This window comes from Drosophila ananassae, chromosome 2L, assembly GCF_017639315.1.
Source record: "Drosophila ananassae strain 14024-0371.13 chromosome 2L, ASM1763931v2, whole genome shotgun sequence".
NCBI classification, from domain to species: Eukaryota; Metazoa; Arthropoda; class Insecta; order Diptera; family Drosophilidae; genus Drosophila; species Drosophila ananassae.
The window spans coordinates 28,591,976-28,616,399 of record NC_057927.1 but is presented as its reverse complement, the minus strand read 5'-3'; the positions used below and the strand labels follow the sequence as shown (position 1 = coordinate 28,616,399).

At 37.0% G+C, this 24,424-nt stretch overlaps 2 protein-coding genes across 2 annotated transcripts; both read right to left on the bottom strand.

Annotated features, from left to right (window-relative positions):
• Nucleotides 1–13,004: 13,004 nt before the first annotated feature.
• Nucleotides 13,005–23,677, bottom strand: LOC26515027 (phenoloxidase-activating factor 2). The gene is made up of 2 exons (XM_014905447.3): nt 23,508–23,677; nt 13,005–18,369 (listed from the first exon to the last, which is right to left on the bottom strand). Exon 2 carries the CDS (start codon nt 18,367–18,369, stop codon nt 17,077–17,079), a length of 1,293 nt encoding a protein of 430 aa, XP_014760933.1. The 5' UTR covers nt 23,508–23,677; the 3' UTR covers nt 13,005–17,076.
• Nucleotides 13,407–14,234, bottom strand: LOC123257008. The gene has a single exon (XM_044714193.1). The coding sequence runs from the start codon at nt 14,232–14,234 to the stop codon at nt 13,407–13,409; it is 828 nt and encodes a 275-aa protein (XP_044570128.1).
• Nucleotides 23,678–24,424: the final 747 nt, after the last annotated feature.

Here is a 24,424-nt window from a genome sequence, read left to right as displayed (position 1 = left end):
ACAAATAGTTATACCGAACCCGGTTTGCCATTTTCTATAATATTTCTAATTCTTTTAAGTAAAATCCTTCCATAAACAGAAACAAACACATAAATTGCAATGAATTGTGAGGTTATCAGCTGGCAACAAAAGTTTTCTTGGATCCCCAAACGGGCCTCAAAACACGTATCGCTCTCTCGCTGTCATAACGCATGCTTTTTATATATTTGTAAATCTTCAACTTAATTTTAAAAGTAAATAAACTTACCTCTCAAGAAAAAAATTATGAGCTGGATACGTTTTATACATTTGCTACTATTCGAACAGCAACACACAACATACCGCCGACCAAATTTTACTCGGGCCGTGTGCCGTTAAGAGCTTCGGAGATCTTTAAAGCTCAAATTTATTATTTAATATGCTTTTTATCAACCGCCAAAAATTATTTAATCGATTAAAAAGCTGTTAGTTTATTTGTTAGGGCCAAAAACGTAATACGTGCCTTCAGGCAGGCTTACGTCTTAGAGGGTTAAAGGGGAAGCACGAAATGTAGTCTCCCATTTATTGCTTGGCTCAGGCAATAATTATAAAAAGGTATGAGAATAATAGAAAAATATTTTCAGACCAATTGAATCGCCTGATTGATCGTCCAAAAATAAATTTGGACTCATACAGGCATTTAAAAAATAAAATTGATTCTATAAATGAATCAATTTATATGATGCGTCTCAAAGCAAATCTGACCGAAGAATCAGATTGCATTTTTGCTCATATTATTATAAAGAAATTTACTATTGAGGCTCTGCAACAATATGAGGGCCAAGTAAAAAAGTGAAATGACATTCAAAATTTGAAAGATGTCATAGAATTTTTAGATCAACGGCTTAGTTCTTTGATATCAGTTGGAAATGAGTTACCAACTAGAAAAATAATACAAAATAATCACACAAACAAGAAAGAAAAGCTAACTTCGGGCGGAGCCGAAGTTGATATACCCTTGCAGTTGAGTCGCAGTCCGCTAGGTGGCGACACGCATCTCATATTATTAGATATATAGCGGATCGTATATAGTCGGCCGATCCTTATGAAATTTGGTATATCGAATTATTTTGCCCAAAGAGGAAGCCATTGAAACTCCCATCCTTCTAACTTGAAAAACAACCAAGTTATGGCATTCCCGATCAATCAGTTATATGGCAGCTATAGGATATAGACGGCCGATCCTTACGAAATTTGGCAGATCGTATAAGTTTGCCCTTAAAATTAGAATGCATAGAAAGTCCCATCCTTCTAACTTGGAAAACAACGAAGTTATAGCATTTCCGATCAATCAGTTATATGGCAGCTATAGGATATAGTCGACCGATCCCGGCCGTTCCGACTGATGTACTGCCTGCAACAGAAAGAAGGGTGTGTGCTAAGTTTCAACTCGATAACTTTAAAACTGAGAGACTAGTTTGCGTAGAAACAGACAGACAGACGGACATGATCATATCGACTCAGGAGGTGATCCTGATCAAGAATATATATACTTTATAGGGTCGGAGATGTCTCCTTCACTGCGTTGCACACTTTTGACTAAAATTATAATACCCTCTGCAAGGGTATAATAATCAAACATGCCCGATGTGAAAAATGCCCGGGCATCAATTAATTGTTTGGTATAAATTAAAAGCATTAAGTCCACAAGAAAAATCAAATATAGTTAAAAAATTGAATGTGTGTTACAGATGTTTAAAGCACAGTTCAAACACAAAATGTACAAGCGAGCTAGTATGATCGTATTGTCAAAAATTACACCATAGCATGTTGCATTTTAAAAAAGAGAATGTAAATACATGCATGACCTCTGAACCAGCGTTGTTGGCCACGGCGTATGTTCAGATTAAAGGTCTAGATGGTAAATTCGGGAAATTTAGAGCATTGATTGACAATGGGTCACAAAACACTCTAATTTCTGCAGAAGCGGCACAAAAACTTTAAGTTGCCAAAAATAAAAGCGTACACTGAAATAAGCGGAGTATCAGCAACAGGTGCCTGTGTTTCAAATCACAAATTAAAATTGACAATCAAGAATAATATTAAATATTCTAAAGAAGTGAGCACAAAAGCAATTGTTTTGCCAAAAATAATGAAAAGTCTTCCCACAAATACAATTTTCATAAACAAAGTCGGATTGGAAAGGATTCTATTTAGCGGATCACAATTTCGACAAACCTGGTCAAATTGACCTGGTAATTGGTGCGGATTAATATCCACAAATTTTACTGCCGGAGATAACCAAAAAGGGTATGCTTCTTGGGCAAAAAACTATCTTTGGATGGACAGTGTCAGGCTGCACGAAATCCAGGGGTAGTAATTCAATCGTAGTAACCAGTATCGTGCTCAAACAAATGGACCGATATTGGAAGGTAGAAGAAGAGGATAGCAATGACATAAAATCAGAAATAGGTGAAACGAATTTTAAAAAAGTTACTAAAAAAGATCCGATAAAGTTAGCAAAAAATTTAGAATTGAAAAATATCTAATTTCATCATGTGTCAGGTCATAGCTCCTTAATTTTGGTAATGATAATCATAACTGTACTTATTATATCCTATTTAAAAAAATTAAAGTCGAGAAGACAATTGATGGCTATAGCATTGCCAACCCCAATACCGAATGTTTAAAAAAAAAATGTTTATTTTATATGTTTATTGTATAATGTAATGGTTTTATACATATAATTGGCGCGGTTCCCACTCCCGTCCAACCGACCGAGGGACGCTGCCGCGTAACGTACGTATTTGCATCCCAACTAAGTCCCCTAAGCGCAAAAGTAGGGAAGTTTTTTTGTACAGATTCAATGTGATCTTAGTGTTCTCCATATTGAGGACTCCAGACACACGATCCATACTCAAGAATCGGACGGACCAGTGATGTATATAACGTTTTAGTTATGTACGGGTCATTAAATTCTTTTGGCCATCTTTTAATAAAATCAAGCACACCCATAGCTTTATTAACCATGGTAGATATACGGTCGGTAAATTTAAGTCTCAAATCTAAAAGGACACCTAGATCGTTAACCTGAGTCAATCGTTCTAAGGCGTTTCCATAGAGAAAGTACATAGCCTGGTGAGGACTAGATCGGTAAAAAGACATGAGTTTACATTTCGATCCATTAAGCTTTAGATTATTTGCTAAACACCTATTTTGAAGATTATCCAAATCGGATTGAAGTCTAGACTGAGCGCTAGTGAATTTATACTGAAGGCATAGCTTAACATCATCCGCGTACATAACTACAAGTGAATTAGTTAAGGCAAGGGGCAAGTCGTTAATGAACAATGTAAAAAGTAGGGGTCCAAGATGGCTTCCTTCGGGCACCCCAGATGTGGCGCGGACTTAACGCGAGGTAACATCTTTAAAGAAAACACGTTGGGTTCTCCCAGATAAGTAGCTCGAAATCCAGAAAAGAAGATTAGTTGGGAATCCCAAAAGACTGAGTTTACTTATAAGAAGCGATTGGTTAACAGAGTCAAATGCTTTACTGAAGTCAGTGTATATGACGTCTGTTTGTAAGCCATTCCGGAAGCCATCCGTGATAAAAGATGTTAGCTCCAATAAGTTTGTAGTGGTGGAGCGGCGCTTCATGAAGCCATGCTGGCACGGAGTTATTATTGAACTACATAGGTGTTGCAAATGTGGAGTGATAAGTTTTTCAAAAAGCTTTGGAATTGCGGACCATTTAGAGATGCCTCTATAATTAGCAGCGTCGGATTTTTCCCTTTTTTATGCAGCGGAATAATGAAGAATTCCTTCCACATAAGGGGAAAGATCGAAGTTTCCAGCGATAGATTAAAGAGTTTAACGAGCGGTTTGCGCAGAGCCTCGGCGCAGTACTTCAGAACACAGCCTGGTACTTCATCAGGGCCTGGCGAATACACGGGCTTGACCTTAAGAAGATCCGATAACACACCACTGTGATCGAAAGATGGCCAAAATATAAGGTTGGCGGATTGGATATTATAAGTGTAAGGCTGAGCTGAACTGCTGCTAGAGCTGATACTTAACATGTATCTTTTCCCCCACTGCTTACGCTTTGTGCTTATAAAGTTATAAAACTGCTTTGGATCCTGAGTAAAATGAATTCGCCGCTGCAGGGAATATAACTCCTATAACATTCTGCGTTATGCACGGTGATATGGACCGAGCTACTAAGTATCTTGAACAGCTAACTGTACAGCCAGATAATCTATGTTTGTTTAAAAGTCTACTCATACTATTCTTTAAATTTATAAGGTGCCTTGTATACCAAGGCGGATTTGTTGAAGCGGACGGATATTTCCACGGCACGCAAGCGTCAAAAAATATGTTCAAAGTGTAATAAAATTTTTGTAATGCGATGTTTATATCCTCGCATGCCAGTAAATCAGACCAATCAAATTCCGAAATTTATTTATTTAATTTCATAATATCAGCCTTACGAAAGAAACGAATTTTCTGAGATTTTACTGTAGACTTAAGGTCTATAAAGTAATTATTTTCGATTGAAACCTCAAGAGTGGGATGATATGGATCCTCAGGGTTAGAAAGGGGCAAAGTTCTGGAAAGAGTAATTCCATCAGGATCAGAAACGAAACATAAGTCCAACAGCCGACCTAAAGAATTTCGAACGTGGTTAATTTGCCCGAGTGACATGTCGAACATGCCCTCAGGGAAGTCATGGTGGGAGTTAAGCTGTAAAGACGGTGAATTATCAACATTTGACCACATAAGTTCTGGGATATTAAAGTCACCCAGAGCTATTAGCTGGTCACCATCAGACAGAATATCGAAAACCAAACGAATAGCGGGCAAATGTTTCCAGTATGTTGGCGGTTCGGACGAAGGTGGTATGTAAGAACAGGTAACATACAAAGATTGATCGGACAAAGTGATTTTTATGCAAAGAAATTCAATGTTACCAAACTCTTGTGATTTTACCTCTGCAGAGTCGAATTTGGAGTCTACAGAAATTAGCACTCCTCCTCCCCTTCGAAAAGTTCTATCACATCTAAAAGGGGTGTACCTACTAGGAAAAACTTCGGAGCTTAAGTTCTCCGGCTTTAACCAAGTTTCTGTAAATACAATAATGTGAGATGCAAAAAAAGAACTATCAGAATACAGTTTGGGAAGTTTACTACGTAACCCTCTAGTATTCTGATAGGTAAGTGTTAATGAAGACATAAGTTTTTTGAAATTGAGGAAGATGAGGTGGAAGATTGATCAGTGGCCGTAACATGTGGGAGTTTTACACCCACAGGTTTGGTTTTCTTATTTTTTACCGTACTTGGCTGATGTTCTTGGACGAAAATGTTCTCTGGCCAAAAGCTGGCGGAACAAATCGTCTTGAACATTTGCAAGGGCACACGTATTTTGAAAGATGACGTGTGCCTGGTGTAAGAATATTTGAATTTTGTAATATCCACCACCTTTATGTCGGCTTTTGCTTTGGCTTTGATGTAACCCCGAGATATCAAACTCCGAAGTATCAGGGGCAAGCCGGGAAACAAAAATGTGTTTCGATGGTGGGATCACCTGCAAGGGTTTTGGTGCCGCCGTAACTAATACTGCGGCATCAGTACGTACCGGGGGTCCGGACGGTTGATTGCCCTGTTTGGTGACTGCTACAGGGGTTTGAATTATTGGGTCTGGGATCACTTGAAGCGATGCCACAGAGGACATATCGGACAATTGCTCATTGATTTCGAGACATTCGGAAGCCGAATTTTTCTCAGGTCCGGCCCTTGGGGTGGCCAGAGATATAAGCGGCTGCATAGTTGTCGGCTGAGCAGGCTGAAGATTATTCGCCACAAGCACATCACTAAAAGAGGATTTTTTACGCTTTGGATACTCGTTTAGTAGTTGAAGACTACTAAACTGTGTATCGAGCGCACAGAGTTGGTCATTGATTTTTCGAAAACCACTAATCAACTCCTTGAAACCGCTTTTAGTCTGCTTCAGGAACGACCTCATTTCGTCCTGAACAGCACGACAACCATCACAGCAAAAGTGGAGACCAGACCTACGCGAGATTGCATCCGAAACTGAGGCCGTGAACCCGGCACACTTAGCGTGTAAAACGTTTTCACAGAGCCAGCAATGGATGGTAGGCTGGGAAGACGAGATTGTGTTATTGCAAGACTTTAATGCACAGACCAATTTAAAATCCATAATTATTAAAAATTTAAATAATTAATTTATTAAAAATTATTTTAAATTAAATAATTAATTTATTAAAAATTATTAAAAATTAAATAATTAATTTATTAAAAATTATTAAAACAAGAAAGGAAAGCTAACTTCGGGCGGAGCCGAAGTTGATATACCCTTGCAGTTCAGTCGCAATCCGATAGGTGGCGCCACGCATCTTTTATTATTAGATATATGTATAGCGAATCGTATATAGTCGGCCGATCCTTATGAAAATTGGCAGATCAGATTGTTTTTCCCAAAATAGAATCTGTACCAAATCCCATCGTTCTAACTTAAAAAACACCAAAGTTATGCCAATTTCGATCGTTCTATGACAGCTATAGGATATGGTCGGCCGATCCTTATGAAATTTTGTATATAAGATATTTTGGCCAAATATAACATGTGTAGAAAGTCTCAACCCTCTAACTTAAAAAACACCAAAGTTATGGCATTTGAGACCGATCAGTCAGTTATATGGCAGCTATAGGATATAGTCGACCGATCCGGGCCGTTCCGACTTATATACTGCCTGCAAAGGAAAGAAGGATGTGTGCAAAGTTTCAACTCGATAGCTCTAAAACTGAGAGACTAGTTTGCGTAGAAACGGACAGACGGACAGACGGACATGCTCATATCGACTCAGGAAGTGATCCTGATCAAGAATATATATACTTTATAGGGTCGGAGATGTCTCCTTCACTGCGTTGCACACTTTTGACCAAAATTATAATACCCTCTGCAAGGGTATAAAAATTAATAATTAATTTAAAAATATTATTTGATTTTATTAATGAGGAACCTTGAACCACTGTACCAAGGAAACGAAAGGGGGAGATTAAAGAGAGCAGTTAGTGTAAGTTAGTAAGATTTAAAGAAATAGAGATAAGAATCTCTATTGAGCGAGAGCAGCAAAAGAATAGCAACAACACCGTAGGAGATGAAGAAGCAGAGCAGGGCTATGTTTGAAAGGAAAATTAAACAAATTATTATTTTACCTCCAAATATATCACTGCACACGCGAAGCGATACGGATCTAAGAAATTGCAATTTGTTTTTATATATGTAAAGAAATAAACACCAATTGTTTATAGAAAGCTTATTGCAAATTTTACAAAAACGTAGTGCGCACAAAAAAAAACACGTCCGTCCGCTTTAAGATAAAGAGAGGAAGTTTCTGCAAACAAGAAAACCCTACATGCAAAAACTGCTCTGATAACACACACACAAACAACAGCATTAAATGCAGGCAGGAACCTAAGTGCATTAATTGCAGGAACAACCACTCCTCCTTAGACAAAAAATGCCCAGACTTCCTTAAAGAACAGGAACTAATAGCTATCAAAATCACTGAAAGGGTGGACCATAAAACGGCACGCTCAATATACCTCGCTCCTCACAATCCCAGTCAGGAATCCTCCTATTCCCAAACCCTAAGGAATACAACACATTCAGCAAGCCCCACTAAAATACTTGAAGTTCAACCCCAAAGCACCCCAGCAAAAGAAATCAAAGCCACCACAAATTCTATTGACGATCTCCTCAAAAAATTAGACAACACAATTAAAAAAAACCAACAACCCACCTAAACGCACCTCTTTAACCTACGAATTATACGATGAAGATGAAGATATGGACCTAATTACTAGCTACGACTCCCAAAAACCATCTACATCAGCTACTCAGAAGCCAAACCAAAGCAAAACCAACCCTCTCAAAAACCCTAAAAGCCAAAGAACAAAAAACAAACCCTACTAGCACAAACACTTTAAAACAAACACAAACAAACCATTAAAATATGTCATTAAAAATAATACAATGGAATATAAGTATTCCATACTAGTACTCATAAAAACACACTCGCCACACATCATCTCACTTCAAGAAACACTTACACAACACACATACAACTACGTAATACTAACAAACACCCCATCTAACAGATTTGGAGGAGTAGCCCTACTAATCCACAAATCTATCCAACTCTCACAAATTAATCAACGACGACATAGAAGCAATAGCAGTGGATATTAAATCAAAACAAAACTTTAAACTATATTCTATCTACATTTCACTCAGCAAATCCTTCTCACGCCACAACCTGAACAACGTAGTTAGCATCAACAACGAAACGGTCATGATAACTGGGGACTTCAATAGCTGGCACCAAAATTGGGGATCTACACACTCTAATTCAAGAGGTAACATAGTTGCTAAATTTATAAAACAATCGCAACTAACCCTTCTAAATGACAACTCACCAACCCACTTCACTACTCACAACACATTCACAAACATTGACCTTAGCTTCTGTTCCCCCTCACTCACCCCATGCACAAACTGGACTATAACAGACAATCTCCATGGAAGTGATCACTTCCCAATTCTAATCACCCTTTTCCCGATCGACACCAGCACTAACAAAAAAACAACAAATTTTAAAATAAACCAAGCAAACTGGGACAAATTTGCAACCCACACCAACAACAACAATAACCTATATCCCCCCTCAACCAACAAAAAAACTGCCCAAATCAACAAAATTATTATGAAAAGTGCACATCTTGCAATATCACAAACCTTACCCCACAGACACACACACACAGTTCCTTGGTGGAACAAAGACCTAGCAGATCAGTTAAAATAAGAAAAAAAGAAGCTATGGAACAATATTTGACGATTTTGCGGGCTAAACCCTGTAAACCAAATACACTGCATAACCAACAATACGTTACAACTAACGACTAACAAAAAATAGCCAACCTACTCGCCCAGCATTGGTCCCAACTGTCCAAGGACTCAAATTTCAGTTAAGAATTCACATCCCACAAATACAACACAACAACACCAAATCAGCTATGGAAATTGATAAACCTATAACCAAATTAGAACCAACGATTGCTCTCCGATTCCTTAAAGGGATAACCCTAGGTATCAATAGAATCTCATACCCCATGTTACAGAATAGCCCACTAGCAATACAAAATAGAATACTTTCCCATTTCAACCATATCTTTGAAAACTATATACCTCAAAGGATAAAACCGGCATAGCTTCATACAGACCCATATAACTTAACTGCTGCGTGGGGAAAACTCTGGAAAAAATAACTGCAAACTGCAATAAACTCCTACACCCACACCAATATGGGTTCAAAAAAGGTAAATCGACCTCAGATAATCTGCTCTACTCAGATCACATCATTACGAAGTCGCATAATACCAGAAAACATACCTCACTCATCTCTCTTGACTTTGCAAGAGCTTTTGACCGAGTAGGTATCCACTCAATAGTCGACCAACTAATCTAATGAAAATGTAGCCACAAAATAATAAACTACATCATAAATTTCACCAAAAATAGAAAGATAGCTGTCCGAATAGGGTCAAGTATCTCAAACTTCTACCCCTTGGAAAATGGAATTCCACAAGGATCGCCAATCGCGGTAGTCCTATTCTTAATAGCATTTAATAAACTTGCCAATATCCTAACAATATACAAAGAAATTAAATTCAGCGCATATGCCGATGACTTTCTTTTATTAGTCAATCTAAAAAATCAAAAAAACACTACCATAAATCTTAATCATATTTTTAGGAAAATATATGATTGGGGAAGCTACTCAGGCGCATCTCTATCTCAAACAAAATGCCAACACCTATACATTTGTAGAAAACACAGATGCAACTGCACAATCACAACACAAAACTCTAGCATAAAAAACGTAACATCACTCAAAATACTTGGACTAGCCATAAACAATAGGTACAACTGGAGCTCACACATGAATTCTCTCATACCATCTCTGTCCAATAAACATACCATTATTAAATGCCTAGCCAGCCACAAATTTAACTGCAACACAAGCACCCTACTTAACATTATTAAATCAATACTCATATCTTAAATCGACTACGCTCTTAACATATACGGATACACCCCGAAAAACTTTCTAAACAAATTAAAAACCACATTAAACGCAGCACTCAGAACAGTCCTAGGCGCCTTTCGCACCACACCAACACACAACCTACTTTATGAGGCCAACATCCCAACAATTGAGCAACAACGCGACCACCTCACAACCAAACTGTTCACAAACCTTACCCGCTCCAAAGATACACCATTACACAAGGACATCCAACCAAAAACCAACAACAAAAAATGGACCTCAACACTAGAACGAACTATAGAGAACTGTTAACTCCATAATATCCCATTGAAACCTATGAAACTATACAAGACCAAACCACCATGGTAACTACCCCAAAACATAATCAACACCTCTCTGCACAACTACAAAAAAACAAACACGTCCTCTGATACATTCCAGAACCTTTTCTTTGAAATCAAAGAAACCTACAAAAACCACACATTTATCTACACGGACGGATCTAAAATAAATTTAAACACTGCCTTCGCTGTAACCACTGAAACAGAAGTTTTGCGGTACGGAATTCTAGCGCCCTGCTCATCCATCCTAACAGGAGAAATGATCGGATTCCTTGAAGCCATCAAGATCTCAACCACCAAAAGAGGGAAATCGGTAATCTGGAGCGATCGAAGCCATTCAAAACCCACTAAACTTAAACAAATATCCAGCATATATTCGATCACTACTACAAACTAAACAACCAAAAAAAAAATATAATGGATCCCAGGACACTCCAATATTAAAGGAAATGATCTTGCAGATAGAACTGCAAGAGAGGCAACAAAAATGCCACTTATATACACGCCTAATAAAAACCTAAAGGACATTAATAAAATGCTAAAAAATATACTTACACAAGAAAAAGAAACTTTAATAAATAAATGCAACACATGGTACAACACTAACAACACTCACATATCAGCACTTTCTAAAATACAACAAAAAGAAATTAGCAGAATTGACCAAATTAAATTTATAAGACTTTGGCTAGGACATACAAGCATAACACACAAGCACCATCAACATGCTATCGCTGTCAATCATCAACCCCCACAAACATGGAACACATCTTAGATTCCTGCCCAGCAATGTCTCAGAACAAGCAAAATCTACTAAAAAATCGGCCAGCCACTGAGTATCTTAAGAACCCAACAGCAGAAAACATTAAAGCAATCATCAAATACCTAAAAGAAACCAACTAATACAACGAAATTTAAAATTAAAATAAATATACTGTCAACTTAGCCAATTATAAACAAAACTAAATAGTTAAAACACGTTGTCGAAGGCCTCGTAGCAAGCACTACACCCCATAAACTGTTAGTCATAGTTTTGTAAACTGTACTATCATATCCAATAAATAAATAAATACTTAGTTTGGTTAATTTGGTGATTTTGAATTTATCTGCGTTAATGTCATATTGTCCGCTTAATCGTTGTTTATTACATGTTTATATATTCCACCATCTTCCGATCCGCCTACATACTGGCATCACTTGTCTGCTATACAGTCTGTTTCCAATCTTATGTCCGATAGTGCCCTCAGGAAATTCTTGGGGACTTTTTTTTTTACCAGAACTCACTTGGTCAAATGCTGAAAATATATCTTTTTTTTATTACTTTCCACCCGTCATGATTTCACGGCGGTCATCTTTGACTTTTCCCAAGGCCAGATCAACCTGGCCTTAACACACAAGCACCATCAACATGCTATCGCTGTCAATCATCAACCCCCACAAACATGGAACACATCTTAGATTCCTGCCCAGCAATGTCTCAGAACAAGCAAAATCTACTAAAAAATCGGCCAGCCACTGAGTATCTTAAGAACCCAACAGCAGAAAACATTAAAGCAATCATCAAATACCTAAAAGAAACCAACTAATACAACGAAATTTAAAATTAAAATAAATATACTGTCAACTTAGCCAATTATAAACAAAACTAAATAGTTAAAACACGTTGTCGAAGGCCTCGTAGCAAGCACTACACCCCATAAACTGTTAGTCATAGTTTTGTAAACTGTACTATCATATCCAATAAATAAATAAATACTTAGTTTGGTTAATTTGGTGATTTTGAATTTATCTGCGTTAATGTCATATTGTCCGCTTAATCGTTGTTTATTACATGTTTATATATTCCACCATCTTCCGATCCGCCTACATACTGGCATCACTTGTCTGCTATACAGTCTGTTTCCAATCTTATGTCCGATAGTGCCCTCAGGAAATTCTTGGGGACTTTTTTTTTTACCAGAACTCACTTGGTCAAATGCTGAAAATATATCTTTTTTTTATTACTTTCCACCCGTCATGATTTCACGGCGGTCATCTTTGACTTTTCCCAAGGCCAGATCAACCATGTTATAAATTCGTTAGGTCGACTTCTAGACTTATGTTTTGTAGCTGATCCAGATCGTATCACTATTTTCAGTACCCCTTTCAACCCCTTAAGATCCATACCATCCCACACTTGAGATTTCAATCGAAATCATATTTAGTGTCTTTCTTCTGAAAGACTTCGTCCCGTAAGGCGACTTTCACAAACTCTTCAACTCTTTGGCCAACTAGGTAGACACTCCGAAAGTAACAAACTCGTGACGGATGTGTAAGTGGTAAGAGGGTAATGTTCTCAAACGGGACTCAGACCAGGGCTAGGATTGGGAGTGCGAGAGACGTATTTATTTTCAAGGGTGACGAGTCTCGCTCAGACTTCAGATGTCCATTGGGTAATGTTGGCACCTAGTGCCAAGACCTACTACCCTATATTCACACTTAGTAATTTGATCCAATCAATATGCATCAGCATGTTGCAATATACAAACCTAACCTATTAGCAATAAGTGGTCAGAAATGAAACTGCTTCTCGGTGGACTGTATATGAATTCTGTGGTGTTTATTGATTGACGGTTAAGAAATAACTGAATAAACTAAATGCGACGCAGCGCATTGATGCCTTAGGTATACATACATGGATTTACATATGTGTGAAAAAGGGAAATTATTAAGTATATAAGAAAATGGCGGCGCGTCGATCAGCGTTGCCATGGTTATTTGTATATAGAACTTCTTACAATATGATTAAGGGGAAATTAGATTCATGTTGCCTAAAACTCAGCAGCATGAATAGATACAAAGTTGCCCAAATGCATTCCGTTCCTCAACATCCCGGCCCGCCCTGAAACATCGTTCCTGAATTTGGTAAAACTGCGATCTTGGTTATAGGGCGAGTTGCTTCTCCTGAAGCAGTTTTCAATTTGACAGCACGAACTCTACCATCTGTTCCTGTGTGAGTTGAGATGACCCTTGCAAGTGGCCAGGCTGCTGGCGGAGTATTCGAATCCTGGATGAGAACAACTGTTCCCAATTCCACATTGGGTTGGGTGGTTCCCCACTTGGGGCGATGCTGTAGCGTAGTTAGGTATTACTGGTGCCTGGTAGTCCAGTCGATTTTCCTGTATGTGGCTCATGTCGCCTTCGGGAATTGTTGTGAATGATCTGCCTATCAACAGGTGTGCTGGAGACAGATATGTGACGTCGGTGTCCGGTGTATAGTACAGTGGTCTTGAGTTTACCACTGCACTTATTTGTGCTAATAGGGTGTGCATCTGTTCAAACGTTAGGATAGTGTTGCCAATGACGCGGCGCAGGTGAAGCTTGACTGATCTTACGGAAGACTCCCACTTTCCTCCCCAGTGAGGTGCGTACGGTGGAATGAAGACCCATTTAATGCCTTCATCTGCCAATGTCTGCGAGACTCGATCCTTATGCTGTGAAGATGCCAGAAGTTGTTGCATCTCGTCCAATGCTCGCCTTGCTCCGACAAAGTTCCTGCCATTATCACTGTAGATTTGTGCACATTTTCCTCGGAGCGACATGAATCTTCTCAGAGCGGCTAGAAATGTCTCCGTGCTGAGATCAGTGGCTAGTTCCAGGTGTAGTGCCGAGGTGACGAGGCACACGAAGAGGCATATGTATCCCTTTGACTTCTTAGCGTTGCGACCCTTTCGATCCTTGAGAGTAATTGGTCCAGCGTAATCACATCCAGAATTGACAAAGGGAAGTGATTGTGTGATTCTGATACTTGGCAAGTCGGACATGAGTTGATGCGTAGTATGGTGTCTTTGACGAAAGCATCTGATACAGTTGTGGGTGACCTTTCTTATCAGGTTGCGTGCTCCAATTATCCAATATCGTTGGCGAACTATTACAAACAGTGCAGATGTGCCTGGATGTAAGTTTACCCAGTGCTCGTGTTCCAGGATTAGCTTCGTAATGTGGTGTGCCTTAGGGAGTAATATCGGGTGTTTGACTTCTTCTGGTAATTAAGATTGCCTCAAACGGCCTCCAACTCGTAGCAGACCATCCTGTCCAATGTATGGGGTTAGCTTGAATAACTGCGACCAGTTTCGCAGTGGTTGATCCTTTTGTAGAAGCCTTCTGTCATCTCCAAAGCACGCCTGTGCGTTCCGCAGGCATATTATTTGTGCTGCCTTGATTTCTTCAAAAGACAGTATCGTGGATTCGACTCGTTTTCGCGGCTCTTTCAGTCTTTCAATAAAATGTAAAACATAGCCCACGGTGTGTACCAGCCTTTTCCAGGATGAGGCGCGGTGGACTAGTTCGACAAATTCTGATAATGAATTGTCCATCTCCTTCAGAGTGAGCATGGCTGTTGTCTTCAATTCGTCTTGTGCATGGGTTTCTGAAATATTCAAAGAGAGTTCTGAGTTTTGCATTTTGACTGTATACTCATCTTCATCGTGTAGCCAAGTTGGTCCGTTCCACCAGAGGTGAAATTCCATGAGCTGTGTAGCCATCATTCCCCTCGATGCACAATCTGCGGGGTTTTCCCTTGAGCTTACGTGATGCCAGGCGTGTCGTGGCAACGTTTCAAGAATTTCCGATGTGCGATTTGCGACGAATGTTTTCATCTTCGATGGTGGGTATGATAACCAGGCTAATACAATTGTTGAATCACACCATGCGTAAACTTGTATATCCTTGTGTCGTAAACCATCCTTGAGTGATCGTACCAGGCGACTTAGCAGCAATGCTCCACAAAGCTCCAGCCGTGGTAGTGATTGTTGTTTCAGTGGTGCTACCATAGTTTTGGCAGCCACCAATGAAACCGAATATGTTCCGTCTTCATGTCGAAACCTACAGTAAACGGCAGCAGCATATGCCTTGGTTGATGCGTCGGAAAAGGCGTGTAGAAATCAGCATTATCAGCGGGACTAATGACCGACTGACAGAGGCAAGCAAAACCCAAGCAAAAAACAAGCAATGCATGAACAGGCAATCTGAGTCAGCAGACTCAGAGGTGGGTGTCCCTGGCACTAACATTAGTTTTAGCACGTCCATAACATTGACCTTCCTTAGATTTAATTATGTATAATTCAGCATCTTATATAAGAATTGTTCTTCTGAAATAAAGATAGTTGCGAAATCAGAGTGAATCGTCTCATTACTCAGTGTCTGAACTACGGCAATTAAAATCAACCTACTTCGAATAATCCTGTGTAAAACGGTTCACAAGTAGGACTCTCTTAAAGCTATCTACTTCGCGTGGCTCCAGTGTAAACGGACCATAAGTAGAACTTTCATCAGCGAACCTACATCGAGTAGCTCCTGTGTAAACGGACCACAAGTAGAGCTTCATTATCTAATCTACTTCAAGTGTTGCTCCCGTAAAACGGACCACAAGTAGAACCCGCGTACCCAACTTACTTCAAATGTTGCTCCTGTGTAAAACGGACCACAAGTAGGAACCGCGTTATCCAACCTACTTCGAGTGTTGCTACCGTGAAACGGACCACAAGTAGGACCGGCCGAAGAGGAATCAGCCGAACCACCATACCATATGTACTTGAGGAGAACCAGCCCAGGACTTCAAGTAGCCCACATCAACTCCAGCCTGATCACAGCAAGCGCCTGGTCAACCCGAGCAGTCCCTTGCAGAATCCAGGTAAATTTAGTCAGACTTTATATGTTCTTTGACTACGACTCCGGGACCTACCGTTATTCCCGCGAGTTCATGTTCGACGTAGCGGCCAGCAAAACGCTCTACGGACGAAAAAATTATATATCGGATCGTATATAGTTGGCCGATCCTTATGAGAATTTCACCATCGAATCATCACCATTTTCTAATATAAATATTTTTGTACAACCCCAAAAGAACCTTCAACAATAGCAAGGTTGTGCCATATCCGATCGTTCAGTAATATCTCAGCTATAGGATATAGTCGGCTGATTCTTATGACATTTGGCAGATCAGATTTGGTTTTCCAAAATAGAATCCGTAGAAAGTCCCATCCATCTAGCTTAAAAAACAACAAAGTAATGCCAATACAAATCATTATGGCATTTCCGATCAATCAATAGTCGACCGATCTCGGTTTCAAGTGGATACCTCTAAAACTGAGGGACTAATTTGCGTAGAAATAGACAGCCGGACAGACAGACATGCCTATATCGATTCAGGAGGAACGATTCGGATCGCACACATCCTATAGCAGCCATATAACTGAAAAATCAAAAATTTCGTAATAGAAAAAATTAAAAGCATTATTAAATAATCAAAATTTAAATTTATGAATAAATATGCTGGCCGGAGTCAAAAAGTATTTAAATTTCATAAAATGTTTCAATTCCAATTTATATCAACAATAACATGGTTACATGTAAACATTCGGTCGAATACAATACACAAGGTCAGGGGTGCTCTAGGTGCTCTAGGGTGCTCAGCTTTAGGTGTATCAGTCTTTTTGACCAGTGTATCCAGTGTAAAATTTACTTTTCGTTGGGACCTGAGATACCTGCGATATAAAGGTAGTTTAAATAAAGTTTCCTTTATTTAAATGTTGTTTTTTTGTATTTTTTTAATTTGTAATTTGTAATTTTTTTTTTTATAATTTGTATTATATTTTATTGGTATTTTTAAGCTATATAAACCGTTGTATCAAATCCGTTTGCTAGCATTTGCTGGTCAATCCAATCCCGCACTATAGCTACGTTAGCATACGCAGCTGGTACCTCATCATTGCAACCAATTCCCCATGCAACAATTCCGCTCTGCGTGTATCGATTTTCAGATGGTATTCCAATGGGGCACACGAGTGGAGCTCCACCATCCCCTTGACAGGTATCAATCCCTCGTTGTCCTCCCGCGCACATAAATGACCTATCTAAAGCAAAATTCGGACCAAGTCGAGTCTTTCGAAGCCTTTCCTGACAAGAATTAAAGTCAACCACAGGCAATGGAACCCTTTTCATGATAACGCTATATTTCCCTTGAGAACCGAAAACATCCTTTCCCCATCCAGTGGAATAACATGTAATAGAAGTGGCCGGGATGGCTCCTTGCTGTGGTAAGCACACCACATTAATATGATCATCTAATGTAAAAGGCTGGTTAAGAATAACAAGTGCAAAATCATTTGCAATGTTTCTACTTTTGTATTGCGGATGCTTAATAATATTTTTCACAGTACGTTCCTGATATGGTAAACGTTCCCTTGTGGTTTGAGAGTCCCATTCTCCTGCTCGAACTATAAAAGTTCCTGGATTATGAGGTTGAACACAATGCACAGCGGTTAAAATCACTTGTGGATGAATTATTGAGCCAGCACAAAAATAGCTAAAATTGGCAGAATGCAAAAGAGCTACCGTCCATGGAAACTCGCCAAAGCCAGCCTCATTTTGCGAAGCTCCAATTAAAGTAAAATCCAATCCAATGTTACGAATGCCACAACCTTTTGGTTGGTTTGGTCTTTGAACCAAAGGGGTCGGATTTAAGGTCTCAGAGCGGGTTTGATTACTAGCGCAGCAAACATCCACAGAAGATGGACAAATAGGGTCATCAGCGTTAAATCGAATATCAATTACACCGTACCCATCAAATGTACCGTCCTCTGTTATACTATTTGTTGACGGATCGCACATATAGTAAGGAACACAATTACATGTTGCCGCTTTACCACTAATAGAATTAAAGTTTGTCGTTGGAATCAAAGAATCTGAAGGCTCGGGGTTAACAATTAAGTCGATTCCTCCGTTTTTTTTCCCCTGATTATTTTGAATGGTATCCAAAGGACTAGGATTGGTGTTATATATTTCTTGAATATTTTTCTCAGCATTCGATTGTAGTTGTGCTTTTCCTTGTGTAGGTACAAAAAAAATTGTCGCAAATATCGATACTGTCAAACAAATATTTTTGAGGACAGTCATCATCTGCAAAAAAAACAAAAGGTTTACTGACAATATTAAAAAAATGAAAGGACAATTAGATATGTATAGTATTTAAGCTAATAATGTTATGTAATTTTGTTTTTCATCACGTTGCGCATAAGAATTTTTCCAAAAGTGTTTTTCAAATGTTTTAAAAATGTTAATCATTCCAGCTTTTCTATTAATAGTGCGCAACAGAAAAAATTCAAATTCATTAAAAGTATTTTTTTTTTACATTTTTATAGGAAAAAATTGTAAATAATTTAAATTTAATTAATTTAATAGTATATTTCGAATTTCTAATCAGACTATCAGTTTTTTTCATTGTCTAGTGCGACAATTTGTTTAGATTCAAAACTATATTTTCTTTCTTTATTTATTTTGTTTGGCTCTAAATTAAGTCATAATTAATTTAAAATATCCAATTCCCTTATATTAATTTATAAATTTCAAAACCAACATAAAAAGTATGATGGAAAAATTTCTCGTGCGACAGTGAATAAAATGGAATTAAAAAGAAGAAAGGAAAGCTATAATATAATATTGAAACCCAAAAAACGTTTAACAATATATAACTTTTAAGCCAATTTATACAAATGAAATTAATAATAAGTTGTTTTTAAATTTTAATTAAAAAAATTAAAATAATTTTTTTGTCTATTATTTTAAAAAATTAAAAATAAAAGTTTTGTAAAAGGTACCCAAAAGTTGAAAATAAAAGATATTTCTTAACATATATTTTAAAACTTAACAAATACAAACAACAAAACAAATTAAATTTTAAAACAAATAACTCTTATAATTTTACAATATATTTTTACAAAGTTGAAAATAAAAGATAGATATCTTGGTTCTAATTTGTAATGAAAAATATTATTTCAATAATAAATTTATGTTATACATTGGAGGGAAGAAGATCAAAATCCCGCGTAATTAGTGTGCATCTTTTTCGTCGTTTTGGTTGTAAAAAGAGCTTCGTATTTGTTTATAATTGCGAAATGTTAAACTAAGTTTAAATTAATTTACAATTTAATTTTTTTTATAATTATCAAACTAATAATGCTTTTATTGAAAACTTAATTCAATTCTGGCCATAGTATAAATTTGGAAGCCTTTTGCCTTGGATATCAGCCTTGGGTAGCATGTATTTTCTGGAGGCTTGAGTGTTCTTATGTAGTTAAAAGCAATATTGAGTTATAATTTAATAAATGCACATTATTTTTTTTAAAATTTATTATAAATATTATATTAAACTATATATATTATATCCACATACTGGTATACATAGTCCAATTCGTTCCAATGCACTGTGGTCCCAAATCCCGATTTGGTGGCATAAAGTCCCAAATTTCATGGAAGAAAATCTGAATTTTTTTTTTATATATTTAAACTAGATACCCTAGATAGAAAGTATCAATAAATATTTTTGTCAAAAATGCAACCTTGCAATTTTTACAGATGTTTAAAGTCAGGTGATTGAGCAGCTGATTTTTGTGACAAAATTGGCGGGAAATATTTAATAACTTTGAGAGCTTGGCAAATCTAAACCAAACAATATTTTTCTATTATTTAAAATGGATATTGAAGTTGGAGGTATGTAAATTACGAATAATAAACACAATTTGTGTGGTAATTTGTTTAACGTTGTATAATTGTGTTGTCCAAGGAAATCAAAAAGCTGACAAAAGTGTTCGTCTTCTGTAGAGGAAAAAAGGTGTTGTGCGTATTTGTGCGTTGTTTAATGTATGTTAAACAATAGTAGACACTTTATATTAAATTTTAATAATAGTTTCGTTTGCGGCTTTTTGCGGCTTTTCCGATGCTATAATTATTTAGATGTGCTTGAATTCTGTCACGCCACGTTGCTGGACGTGTGGATGGACAGCGGGCGCCACTCTTCCGCGCTGACTGAATTTGTATTTGGTCAAATAGATCAATGTACCCTAAGCGACGACAAAAGGAGTGAAATAAATAAAAAAATAAGAAGTTTTGAAATTTTTGTTACGTCAAACCTGCAAAAGTGCAGTCGGAATATGCGAACATTCAGAGAAAAGCATTCACAGTGGCTATTAAAGTCTCTTAAAATACATTTGGAAAATCACTCGGAGATGGAAAATTTAAAGAAGGGAAGACCAAAACTGACTTATGATGAAGGAGGATCAAATTTTAAGAAAACATCACGTATACGTCATGATGTGTATATGGGCTGTTGGAGTAGGCGTGGTCAAACTTACTTGAAAGTTTGCTTAAATATTTAGAGTGGTCTATTAATGAAGTGTGCCAAGTTTCAGCTCGATAGATGCAATATTCGATTTTATGCCACCAAATCGGGATTTGGGACCATAGTGCAATGCTACAACTTTAGTATTTTAAAAGATGATTGGGGCTTTCTCCAACATTTTTTTAAATGTAAAAAATGTAAGTGCGTTTAAGCAAACTTAAAAGCAAAACAATAATTAAATTTTTTTTGGAATAATTTACACCAAGCTGGAAAGTATCGGTTGCCTCCTTGTAAGAATCTTCTTTGATGAGCGAGGCGCGTGTCAGAATAAGCGATAGCTGAATTCCCCGTCAATTGTAATTATGGTTTTCCGCAGATGGGAGTCAGCGCGACCGCCATTGATACGATGGATCCGTCAGCGCCATTTCAGATTGGGTTGTAAAGCACTGCGCTTTCAAAAGCTTGTGTGGCTTAGTGTGCTGAATCTTTGGCCTATCTGGTCATAACTACATAACGATTGCTCCCTTATTAATATATTAACAAAAAAGTAATGATGTTCGTCATTGTTTCACCTATCCTAACAATGTAACAAACAAAAATAACAATTTTTCCTTTTAGCTTAATTAAGATTATTACTGCGTAGCTTTTATACTACTACTTTTATATATTATGAAAGTTAATAAAGATCATTTGTACAAAGGAGATCAATCAATGGTACACTGCAAGATGCAAGAGATACATACTTCGTCCTTTTGTGTTTATAGCAATTTTTTGCACTTAGCCAAAATGGTTGTCTGTAATTATTCTCTAATAAGTGCGGCTTAAAATCCGGTACAGGTTTTTATAAAATATTCAATATTGACATATTGTTTGGATTTATTTTAAAATAGCCAAAATCTTTATTTTGAAATATTTTTTTTTTTTATCAATCTTACATATGTACATATGTACAGTGGCGAACAAAATTGAGTGCATGTTCAGAACTCAGACTTTCGTCACCCACAAAATCATAACCACACAAGATAATCCCAAAATTTTTTTTTTTTTATATTCACTATTTTATTCTTAATAAATTTTAAGCAAAAACAATCATGGCAGAGATAAATTCTAGGAGAATTACAAAAAAAAACGAAAAAAAAACCGCATAAACTCAATTATGCACGTTTCTAGATGTTTTAATTATTAAATTAATATTAATATTTTGTCCAAAGACCTTTATTTGAGATAACTTCCTTTACACGGTTAGGCATGCTCTCTACCAAATTTTCAATTATATCTTTGGGAATACGTCTCCATTCAGCTTCAACACGCTCCCAAAGGATGCCCATGTTTGATGGAGCTGCTTTGTATTGCCCGAGCCGTCTTTTCACGATTGACCAAAGATTTTCAATCGGATTGAGGTCGGGACTTTGTGCTGGCCATTCCATTAATTTAAAAGGTTGCTTTTCAATCCACTCCTTAACAATTTTGGCCGTGTGCTTCGGATCCCCATCTTGTTGAAAAACAATTTCCTTTTCGGGATAAGCACATTTTTCAATAAAATTGGGAAGATTGGTCTGCAATATTTGTAGGTAGTCCTCTTTCCGCATAGTACCTTCTATTAACTGTAGAGGGCCAACATGCCACCACGTGAAGCATCCCCAAACCATAATACCTCCACCACCATGTTTCACAGTTTGTTTTACATGGTGTCTTTGGATACGATCTCCGGGTCTGCGCCAGCAATATTGCTTTCCGTCGGACTGAAATCGGTTAAATTTGGACTCGTCAGACCAAACAACACGTTTTCAATCGTCCACAGTCCAATTTTTGTGTGCCCTTGCAAATTTCAATCGCGATTTAACATTTTTAACGGATACTGCAGGTTTGATTTTTTTCACACATGCAATATACCCAATGTCTCGCAGCGCTCTTCTAGCTGTCCATTCACAAACATTCTTGTTTATAGCCAAGGAAGCACCCTTTGGAGTTAGAAGCTTGTTCTTTCTCATTTCCGACATCATTAGTCGAGCATCTGACTCCTTCAATAATTTCTTGCGACCTGCGACTTGCGCTTTGGGAGTCACATTCCGTCTCTTCTGAATAGCGATTACCGCCGATTGGCTTATACCAAGCTTTTTGGAAATTACACGGAATGTACAACCATTCTCGGTCAGGCTAACTACATTATTTTCAATATCTTCAGTAAATTTTCGCATTTTTATGCTCGCAAATTTCGAACAATTTATTTATAATTACAAGCTAATTGAGTTACACTCTGCTTAGCCTGAAGCACGTTTTAATCTGTGCTACGAACATTAAGAATAATAGAAAATCAAAAATAATTTTGAATCTTGCCGATTTGTGCTGATAAGAGAAGTTAGAAAGCGAAAATAGGCAAAAAAGTGCCTACGTGCAAAATTGAGTTTATGCGGGTTTTTTTCGTTTTTTTTGTAATTCTCCTAGAATTTATCTCTGCCATGATTGTTTTTGCTTAAAATTTATTAAGAATAAAATAATGAATATAAAACAAAAACATTTTGGGATTATCTTGTGTGGTTATGATTTTGTTGGTGACGAAAGTCTGAGTTCTGAACATGCACTCAATTTTGCTCGCCACTGTATGTGTGTATGTACGCTTACAACACAAAAACGTTTTTGAAAAAAATCCATAAAAATATATATGTACATATGTATGTATATATGTACACATAAAAAGCAAAGATTAAATTCACTTACAATCTTTAAACTTATCTTTGTTTAAACACATAAATGTACAAACATACAAACCCTCAACTATTTGCTCAAAATATCACCATACGCGGAATATATTATATACACATATTTCTTGGAAAATGATTTATATTAACGATTTATATATGTATGTAGTTTTGTCTGAATATCAAAAATGCGTATCTATTTTTAAAATATTGTCACTTACAGTGCCTTCCTTGTGTTTTGAGTAATCTTGTGAAAGTGATTATTTTTTCAATAATTTTAATATTGTGACACAGCCATGTATGTATATTCAGATCAGTACAGATACTCAGCCTGCTGATCAAGTTTGTGGATTGCTCACTTGCGTGCGAGAGGGGTTTATGGCATCTTATATTTATCTCTCGCTCACAAAATCTTGGGAAGTTTTCAGTCGAGTGCGAGCGAAAAAGCTCATATTTCTATCCCTGTCAGATGTTAAAGCTTACGGAGAAAAATATGAACAAATAAGCTTTACTTGTGCAGTGTACATTGTATATAGGGCCTATATTATAGGCGCACGAATGAAATTAAACCTAAAATCTCTAAATTTTTTTATATTTTTGTCTACATCTACATATGTACATATGTATTTCTCTCAACGCTATAAGCAAGAATAATGCTTAACGACGTATCAATTTTAATAAATCGGTGATCTCTTATCGGTAGTCTTAAGAAAAGGTTAACAAAGATTAGAAATTATATAAATTTTTATTTAATTTTCACATTTTATATTTTTGTGAATAATATTTTAAATATTATTGTTGGTAAATTTAATTTATTTTTCGGCATAAAATTAAATTTATTTTTAATTTAAATTTATTAAATTTATTTGTCGGCATAAAATTAAATTAAGATTGTTTCAATCAAAACCAGTTTTAGATGTATTTAATATATTTTGAAATACGCTTCAATTGCGGTTTCGATTCTTTAATGAGCAGGGTCAATAACATACTTAATTTACATATGTCATAAGCCTAGTACTCAGATCGTGAACTAAAAACATGTTTAGGAAATACATTTAATTCTTTCCAGTGTGAAACAATTTTATTGTGATTTCAGTCAAGTTTACGTACATACTACAGATTCAACTGTCAATCAGCT